This window comes from Polyodon spathula, chromosome 28 (genome assembly GCF_017654505.1).
Source record: "Polyodon spathula isolate WHYD16114869_AA chromosome 28, ASM1765450v1, whole genome shotgun sequence".
NCBI lineage: Eukaryota > Metazoa > Chordata > Actinopteri > Acipenseriformes > Polyodontidae > Polyodon > Polyodon spathula.
The window spans coordinates 8,360,702-8,371,155 of record NC_054561.1 but is presented as its reverse complement, the minus strand read 5'-3'; the positions used below and the strand labels follow the sequence as shown (position 1 = coordinate 8,371,155).

Sequence of the window (10,454 nt, the reverse complement as noted above, 5' to 3'; positions counted from 1 at the left end):
CGCGAGTACTCGAACATCTCGCAGAAGCCGTCATTGCAGTAGATAATAGCGCAGTTCTTCATCTGGACATTGGCAATCAGGAACTTGCGGTCTGTGGAGGGAGCGAGAGACAGGCAGTTAGGAAAGAAAGACACAGATACCCACTCCCCTTCCCTCAACGGGTCAGCTGATCAGTAATCCAGCCTCCTGCTTTTATTTGTAGTACACTGTATGGCAAGTTCCTATAGTACACTTCACTTGAACCCAATCAAGCCCGCATTCAGCAATACACAACCTTGATGAAACAGGGAGAAGTACTCCGTGCTGAACAGAAGGGACCATGCTGGTGATGAAGATTACTCATGGAATGGATCTCTATTTGAAAAGTTCTACAATCGCCTTCAATTGAGTTCTCATATTCCGGAAGATTCTCTTCCTGTATTCAAGTGGTACTAGCACCTCTATTCATTATTACAGCGCTATGTATTCAAGTGGCACTGGCACCTCTATTCATTACTACAGCGCTATGTAACTTTGAAAAAAGTAAACCTAACTAAAACTAGTGAAACAGTTTCAGGGTCTTGTTTAAAGTAGAAGCACAATCAAGCCTGATGCAAAGCCATGCTTACAAAGGCGTACAAAATGAAAAATACCAAGACATGCTTGTGAACTGCAGTCATTCCACTGCCACACTCAGCACTCTATCAAGTACACAGAAGTGTGACCTACAGCTAACTGGACCACAATGTTCATTGTAGTCTTATACAAATTACTCTGGTGCTTTCCCCATGCATATACTGAGAATGTGATGCATCACAGTTTACGCGTGCACCATATTCAGATGTGATTTCCCATGCCCTTCTGCTTTACTGCAGTGGTGGTGGCGTGGGTGTGGCTTGCTGCTGACTGTGAGAGCACAGTCCATATAGAGACACCAGCAATACTGTAATGTATGGGGACCTCATTCACCGAGCTGTGTGATTACAGCACAGAGCAGGGCTCAGAATCCACCGCGCCACTGAAGCAGACCTAATGAAAAGCATTGCCAATGAAGTGGGATTTCTTTGTTCTGCAGGACATTGAAAAGACTACGTAGAGAGCATTTAGTGAACAGACTGCAGTGCATTTGAATGAGTAACGATCCTTTCTCCAGTACCCGGCTACCTGCATAAGGAAATGTGCCTGCAAGCCACTGTTACCAATCGACCCAATCGAGCAGCAGCAGACAGCTTGACAGGATACAGCTTTGTTCATTAGTGCAGTTCATGTGGGACTGCAGGCTCCTTCATACAACCAATACATCACAGCCCTTCCATGCTCTCAAACAGAATCTCTAACAGCCCATAATAACTGTGTCCCCTGTACTTGCAATAGTGAGATAACAGAACCAAAGCTAAATTAACTGTAGCACTTACTGAACTTATTAATACATTAAAAAATAAAAGACAAAACGCGGGCATCTTCTTTCACTATTGCTGCAGAAGCTTCATTAATACATTCCTGACAGATACATGCAGCACATTTTAAAAAGAACATTCCAAAGCATTTAAAAAGATGCTACATTTTGAGCTAGCATAATTACTCCCCTTATAAATTGGATAAGTGTGATACATTTCACTGGAGCCTCAACAGAATTTCCAGTGGGATTGTGACTGCGAGCAGCATGACTTGTATAAATAAATAACCAGCACATCAGCAGCCCAACTACACACCATATGCCATTCTGTTCCAGTTAAACAAGACTTCACTGCAGTGAAAGAGCAGGGACACTGAGCAGGACCTTTCAATGGCACTTTCACAGCTGAAGAGTAAGAGCAGCCCGGGGGAAAGGAAGGGAGGTCCGACATCAACTCTTTCAAACCAGTCTTACTGTGCGTGAGTCTGACAAGAAACCCATTCAGACAGCAAACATGGAAACAAAGAAAGAATCGGACTAAACACACAGCAATTTAAACAGATCAGAACAATACAAGAATCAAACTAAACACACAGCAATCTAAACAGATCAGAACAATACAAGAATCAAACTAAACACACAGCAATTTAAACAGATCAGAACAATACAAGAATCAAACTAAACACACAGCAATCTAAACAGATCAGAACAATACAAGAATCAAACTAAACACACAGCAATCTAAACAGATCAGACAATACAAGAATCAAACTAAACACACAGCAATCTAAACAGATCAGAACAATACAAGAATCAAACTAAACACACAGCAATCTAAACAGATCAGAACAATACAAGAATCAAACTAAACACACAGCAATCTAAACAGATCAGAACAATACAAGAATCAAACTAAACACACAGCAATCTAAACAGATCAGAACAATACAAGAATCAAACTAAACACACAGCAATCTAAACAGATCAGAACAATACAAGAATCAAACTAAACACACAGCAATCTAAACAGATCAGGACAATACAAGAATCAAACTAAACACACAGCAATCTAAACAGATCATGACAATACAAGAATCAAACTAAACACACAGCAATCTAAACAGATCATGACAATACAAGAATCAAACTAAACACACAGCAATCTAAACAGATCAGAACAATACAAGAATCAAACTAAACACACAGCAGTCTAAACAGATCAGGACAATACAAGAATCAAACTAAACACACAGCAATCTAAACAGATCATGACAATACAAGAATCAAACTAAACACACAGCAGTCTAAACAGATCAGAACAATACAAGAATCAAACTAAACACACAGCAGTCTAAACAGATCAGGACAATACAAGAATCAAACTAAACACACAGCAATCTAAACAGATCATGACAATACAAGAATCAAATTAAACACACAGCAGTCTAAACAGATCAGAACAATACAAGAATCAAACTAAACACACAGCAGTCTAAACAGATCAGGACAGTATTCATAAAGCTCTTAATATCATGTTTGTGACACTGAGCAAAGTGTACTCTAGACAAATTCAGAAATGGGCAGGCTTGCTCGCACAGTTTGAAAGTTCAAGCTAATATATTCTGCTATCATTGGAATTCTCTGCAGGTGCTGTGAATTATTCAAGGGCTTTGACTTCTGTGATCGCTTTATGATGCTCACTTGATCCCCTCTGATGTGACTAAAGCTGGCTGGGTTCCCTCATGTGCAGCTCTGCCTTGTGTTAATCAGACAAGCTGAGGTTTTAATGCTTCCAACACTTTGACAGCGCAGTGATCTATTCGATGAAGTGAAGATGACATCACTGTTCTAACCAAGGCCGATTCAAACATCACATTAATGAGAGTGTTGTATCCCACGCCTTCATGAGTGAGCAGCATCATCCGTCACTAACTGGCGCTGCTGCAATAAACAGACAAAAGATAAAAAAGCAGCACATTCCTCACTACCTCTGAACAAGCTTCAGTAACGGCATCATCGACAGGAGCTCCCGAAGCAGTGCCCTTTCCAAGAGCATCAGCCTCAGGCAATCCCCAGTGACCAGGATATCAGAGCCTGTGCCAGGATATCAGAGCCTGTGCCAGTGAGATAGGATATCAGACTCTGTGCCAGTGTGACAGGATATCAGAGCCTGTGCCAGTGAGATAGGATATCAGACTCTGTGCCAGTGTGACAGGATATCAGAGCCTGTGGCAGGATATCAGAGCCTGTGCCAGAGTGCCAGGATATCAGAGCCTGTGCCAGGATATCAGAGCCTGTGGCAGGATATCAGAGCCAGTGGCAGGATATCAGAGCCTGTGCCAGAGTGCCAGGATATCAGATCCTGTGCCAGTATGACAGGATATCAGAGCCTGTGCCAGTGAGATAGGATATCAGACTCTGTGCCAGTGTGACAGGATATCAGAGCCTGTGCCAGTGAGATAGGATATCAGACTCTGTGCCAGTGTGACAGGATATCAGAGCCTGTGGCAGGATATCAGATCCTGTGCCAGAGTGCCAGGATATCAGAGCCTGTGCCAGGATATCAGAGCCTGTGGCAGGATATCAGAGCCAGTGGCAGGATATCAGAGCCTGTGCCAGAGTGCCAGGATATCAGATCCTGTGCCAGTATGACAGGATATCAGAGCCTGTGCCAGTGAGATAGGATATCAGACTCTGTGCCAGTGTGACAGGATATCAGAGCCTGTGCCAGTGAGATAGGATATTAGACTCTGTGCCATTGTGACAGGATATCAGAGCCTGTGCCAGTGAGATAGGATATCAGACTCTGTGCCATTGTGACAGGATATCAGAGCCTGTGGCAGGATATCAGAGCCTGTGCCAGAGTGCCAGGATATCAGAGCCTGTGCCAGGATATCAGAGCCTGTGGCAGGATATCAGAGCCAGTGGCAGGATATCAGAGCCTGTGCCAGAGTGCCAGGATATCAGATCCTGTGCCAGTATGACAGGATATCAGAGCCTGTGCCAGTGAGATAGGATATCAGACTCTGTGCCAGTGTGACAGGATATCAGAGCCTGTGGCAGGATATCAGAGCCTGTGCCAGAGTGCCAGGATATCAGAGCCTGTGCCAGGATATCAGAGCCTGTGGCAGGATATCAGAGCCTGTGCCAGAGTGCCAGGATATCAGAGCCTGTGCCAGTGTGACAGGATATCAGAGCCTGTGCCAGTGAGATAGGATATCAGACTCTGTGCCATTGTGACAGGATATCAGAGCCTGTGGCAGGATATCAGAGCCTGTTTCAGGATATCAGAGCCTGTGCCAGGATATCAGAGCCTGTGCCAGGATATCAGAGCCAGTGGCAGGATATCAGAGCCTGTGCCAGAGTGCCAGGATATCAGAGCCTGTGCCAGTGTGACAGGATATCAGAGCCTGTGCCAGTGTGACAGGATATCAGAGCCTGTGCCAGTGTGACAGGATATCAGAGCCTGTGACAGGATATCAGAGCCTGTGCCAGTGTGACAGCATATCAGAGCCTGTGACAGGATATCAGAGCCTGTGCCTACATAGATAGATAGATAGACAGATAGATAGATAGATAGATAAGAACATAAGAACATAAGAAAGTTTACAAACGAGAGGAGGCCATTCGGCCCATCTTGCTCGTTTGGTTGTTAGTAGCTTATTGATCCCAGAATCTCATCAAGCACCTTCTTGAAGGATCCCAGGGTGTCAGCTTCAACAACATTACTGGGAAGTTGATTCCAGATCCTCACAATTCTCTGTGTAAAAAAAGTACCTCCTATTTTCTGTTCTGAATGCACCTTTGTCTAATCTCCATTTGTGACCCCTGGTCCTTGTTTCTTATTTCAGGCTGAAAAAGTCCCTTCGGTCGACACTGTCAATACCTTTTAGAATTCTGAATGCTTGAATTAGGTCACCGCTTAGTCTTCTTTGTTCAAAACTGAACAGATTCAATTCTTTTAGCCTGTCTGCATATGACATGCCTTTTAAGCCCGGAATAATTCTGGTCGCTCTTCTTTGCACTCTTTCTAGAGCAGCAATATCTTTTTTATAGCGAGGTGACCAGAACTGAACACAATATTCAAGATGAGGTCTTACTAGTGCATTGTACAGTTTTAACATTACTTCCCTTGATTTAAATTCAACACTTTTCACAATGTATCCGAGCATCTTGTTAGCCTTTTTTATAGCTTCCCCACATTGTCTAGATGAAGACATTTCTGAGTCAACAAAAACTCCTAGGTCTCTTTCATAGATTCCTTCTCCAATTTCAGTATCTCCCATATGATATTTATAATGTACATTTTTATTTCCTGCGTGCAGTACCTTACACTTTTCTCTATTAAATGTCATTTGCCATGTGTCTGCCCAGTTCTGAATCTTGTCTAGATCATTTTGAATGACCTTTGCTGCTGCAACAGTGTTTGCCACTCCTCCTACTTTTGTGTCGTCTGCAAATTTAACAAGTTTGCTTACTATACCAGAATCTAAATCATTAATGTAGATTTGGAATAGCAGAGGACCTAATACTGATCCCTGTGGTACACCACTGGTTACCACACTCCATTCTGAGGTCTTTCCTTTAATCAGTACTTTCTGTTTTCTACATGTTAACCACTCCCTAATCCATGTACATGTGTTTCCTTGAATCCTAACTGCGTTCAGTTTGAGAATTAATCTTTTGTGTGGGACTTTGTCAAAAGCTTTCTGGAAATCTAAATAAACCATGTCATATGCTTTGCAATTATCCATTATCGATGTTGCATCCTCAAAAAAATCAAGCAAGTTAGTTAGACACGATCTCCCTTTCCTAAAACCATGTTGACTGTCTCCCAGGACCCTGTTACCATATAGGTAATTTTCCATTTTGGATCTTATTATAGTTTCCATAAGTTTGCATATAATAAAAGTCAGGCTTACTGGTCTGTAGTTACCTGGTTCAGTTTTGTTTCCCTTTTTGTGGATCGGTATTACGTTTGTAATTTTCCAGTCTGTCGGTACCACCCCTGTGTCAAGAGACTGCTGCATGATCTTGGTTAGCGGTTTGTAAATTACTTCTTTCATTTCTTTGGGTACTACTGGGAGGATCTCATCCGGCCCAGGGGATAGATAGGTATTAGGGCTGTCAATTAATTGCAGTTAACTTCAGCGATGAAAACGTAAATTTCTTTAGAGAGATTTTTTTTTTTAATATGCATTAATGGCACTCCTCTGTTTTGACCCTCTTACTCATTACATGCGTCACCATTTTAATGATACACTGGAGGGTACACAGCGATGAGAGCAGTCAACGTTTGCATAGCAAGTTAGTCGCATAACTGCATTCAGGAGCAGAGAACTAAAAGTATAATACTAGAATAGTATTTACAATTAGGGAGCATATAACTGTTACTCAATGAAGGCTTTGTTTTATTTAGACAATTTTAAGTTAACAATAAAAGAGAACACTTTTTTTTTAAATGGCAATGAAAAAAATGAGTAAAGTGTACCCTTTTACTGGAAACTGATAAGAAATTACACCATATAATTTGAGTAATAAACTGACTCCATTGTGATTTAGCAGTTGGGTCAAACAATTTAACAGGAAATGCTGGAATTTTTCTGTATAATTCTGAGTAAATAAATATAAATCTATAAAGAAGGGGCAACAATATTAATCCAGAAATAGGACAAAACTAAATGTTTTTTGTTTTTAATGCTGGGTTTTTATTTGGATAATAATAATAATAATAATAATAATAATAATAATAATAATAATAATAATAATAATAATAATTACACATTTCACTTAAATAGTGCTTTTCATGCAAGTATTCCAGGCTGCTTTACAAAATAAATCTGTGTCTAGTATATAATCCAACTACAAATAAACAAACCCAAACAAATACATTTTCAAAAAAAATTTAAAAGATTCAATTGAGCTAGAATCCCTGATATGTACCGGCAGCATGCCCAGTGACAGCGACAGAGTTCAAATCAATTTTAGCCACTGTCAGAAGATTAGCATTTTCCGATCGCTTGACAGCCCATAATATAATATATATATATATATATATATATATATATATATATATATATATATATATATATATATATATATATATAATAATCTGTTTTAATTATCCAGACAGTCGTGGATTCCAATACGGCCCCCAAACCCTCTGCTACTACATTCTTTGCTTTGTCATGAGATTTCTGCAATGTGACACAGTGCAAGCAGACCGGCTGCTGTGTGTAACACCGCAGGAATTTAGGACTGCATTCAAATCTGCTTTTAAACATTCATAAGACAAACACGTGTTTACAGTTCTCTCTTTCCTGCATATTCCTGTTGAGTGGGAATGGCAGGACAAGAGGCCCTGGTTCCTGCTAATGGCTTGAACTGTACAAGCTGTCAGGGCTCCTTAGAGGTTGATGTAGGAGAGAAGACTATCAAAGGGCTTTTGAATTTCATGTTTAAAGTTTTTACAAATCAATACAGGGCTTCAAAGCCGCATCAAACTAGCGTCACAACCTTCTACACTGCTGGCACCATAAGAAAATACTGGAGTAATGCGCACACAAAAAAACAAAAAAAAAAATAACAACACATACTCAAATGTTACATATTGTATGAGACAAATACTGCAGTGTTTTCTTTTTACCAGAAATGAACGCCTGAGATGAAAGTTATTTCATTATTAAACTTTTTGTTTGTTTGTTTGTTTTTTCAAAACGGGTAGCGGTGTTTCCTCGTGTCGCTGATGCGCCGGCTCAGTGCTCTCTGCTGTGCATCAGTGTGGCTGACAGCAGGGTCTGGACCGAACATAACCTCCCCTGCGCCTGGGCTGCTCTATATAACCACATTTTCAAAAATGGTGACAAAATTAAATAAGAAATCAAATAGTAATAATAATAATAATAATAATAATAATAACTTCACACTGCAGATCGATTCATTTCTATTGATTGTTAACATGATAAATACGCTCTCACTCTTTCAACAGCAGTGCATCTGCTGGCTGGAAATGACCGGTGTTAGGTTGTAAGCAGTTAAAGTAAAGCGCGCAACATCTCGAAACTAGTGAAAAGTGCTTACTTTGCCCTTCGAATTTCCTGATGATGGTGTCCAGGTAGGTGTTTTGCGGCGCTACGTGGCCCCGTCTCACTGGCATATTGAAATTAGACACGTTTCGCTTTTTCCAGCATTCACCTTAGCCGCTGCTTTCGGGTTCTGTAGTACGTGTGTCCAGCGAGAAAGAAAAAAAAAACAAGCGGAATGCTCCTCAGAGACTGTATTTAATGAGGATCCGCTGAATCCAGGTTGCCTAGGCGATGTGATAACGCCGTATCCGCACCTGCAGAGAGCCGTCGAAGAGGAGCCGGTGGAGGGTGCAGTCCTGTTGCGCCTTTATTACCAGTTTTTTTCCACAGTTAAAACAAACAGGAATGGTGTCTGGGAAGCCTGGAGATACAGCGAGGTGAGGGGCTGGAGAGGGATATGAGTGCCGTGAAGCAGGAGCTGGGATGTGCTGAATCACGCCCCCCTTCAAGACTATTTACCATGTGAGACTGGAGGAGGTTGTCAACACTGTCAGATGCCTGGTTGACAAGAAGCAGCGTTTCCCTGCTTCTCAACCTCAAATCCAGAGACTGCTTGAAAACAGGCTATTCCATTGAGATCTGATGTTGGAGCTGAAACTAAATCTCTAATGAACAAATTGTCAAATTTGATTGACTAAAACAGGTGTTAATTCAAGTTAGATTTTTACAATATAATTTTTTGAAAAATACTATATATATATATATATATATATATATATATATATATATATATATATATATATATATATAAAATCTACAGTATATATTTCTATATTTGACATTCAAAATGCATGCCATGGAAGCCATACATGTGCATTAGCTTGAATTAACATTATAAAGAATGTGTTTATAAAACAGAAGAATACAACACTTCTGCCTTTCTGAAGTATTTATGTTATTTTGTTAAATTAACGGTTTGTGTGAAACAATCTTTTGATTCTCAGAGGAATCTAGGAATGACAAAAGAATGCATCGTGTCTATTGAGCAGACACTAGACCCAGCACTACATCGTGTGCTGAGCAGAGTGTAGCCTATGCCTTTCATTTTAACAAATCATTGAACATGGTGACATCATCTGTTGCACTGTGTCAGCTTACCTGCGGTGTGTTGCAGCTGCTCTAATAATTACTTTAGTTTCTCATCTCTGGTCAGAAGGGCTAGCTCCCCAGCATTATAGTGTGAGGTTTAAATCTTACACACTAAACCCAGTAGAGTTATGTATATATTTCTGATGGCATGGAAATATATTTTTTAATATAGAGTAGAGGTCACAAATTTAAATTTAAATCAGAGTATGGTTAAGATTAGTACTCATGTATTTCAAAACAACAATGCATTTGCCTAAGTAAGCACTAAAACAAGCAATTGATTGCGTCACCTGGGGTTTTATCTTCTAACTGCATATTGTAATGAACCTCACGATGAGAGCTGCTCTTTCTGAAAGCTCATTATCTTATCTCCACTTAGAGCAGTGTGAGTAATACGTGGGCAGGCAGACATTATTTTTTTCTGTACCAAGCTATATGTGCATCAGTGATGGACATGGTAAGTCTGAAGAAGTGTAGACATGAAGACTCATATTCCTGGTCCTTTCATACGCCACTGTGTGAGGGTCTGGGCTCAAGCCCTCATTCCTGACTGGCGAGACTAAAAGACTGAGTTGTGACACACTTCTGCAGTGTTACAGAGTTAACTTTGGCAGGCAATCGGCACTAGACTGTGTGATCAGGAAGCTGAGGATGGCTACTTTGAGAAGCATGCCAGGCTCTAGACTCTGCGTTATCAGGAAGCTGAGGATGGAGACTTTGAGAAGCATGCCAGGCTCTAGACTCTGTGTTATCAGGAAGCCGAGGATGGAGACTTTGAGAAGCATGCCAGGCTCTAGATTCTCTGTTATCAGGAAGCTGAAGATGGATCATTTGAGAAGCATGCCAGGCTCTAGACTCTGCGTTATCATGAAGCTGAGGATGGATCATTTGAGAAGCATGCTAAG

At 40.8% G+C, this 10,454-nt stretch overlaps 1 protein-coding gene across 3 annotated transcripts in view; it reads right to left on the bottom strand.

Annotated features, from left to right (window-relative positions):
* kcnh6a (potassium voltage-gated channel, subfamily H (eag-related), member 6a) overlaps nt 1-8,911 on the bottom strand; it is a 43,800-nt gene extending 34,889 nt beyond the window's left edge. For 2 of the 3 annotated variants that reach the window (XM_041231766.1, XM_041231768.1), the window contains exons 1-2: nt 8,456-8,911; nt 1-91 (exon numbers count right to left, since the gene is read on the bottom strand). The exon at nt 1-91 is cut by the window's left edge and continues 140 nt beyond it. In XM_041231766.1, coding sequence (XP_041087700.1) covers nt 1-91; nt 8,456-8,531 — 167 coding nt within the window. In that variant the 5' untranslated portion in view covers nt 8,532-8,911. The remainder of the gene's footprint in view (nt 92-8,455) is intronic. The other variant, XM_041231769.1, reaches the window with a different exon arrangement.
* Between the last annotated feature and the right edge of the window lie 1,543 nt (nt 8,912-10,454).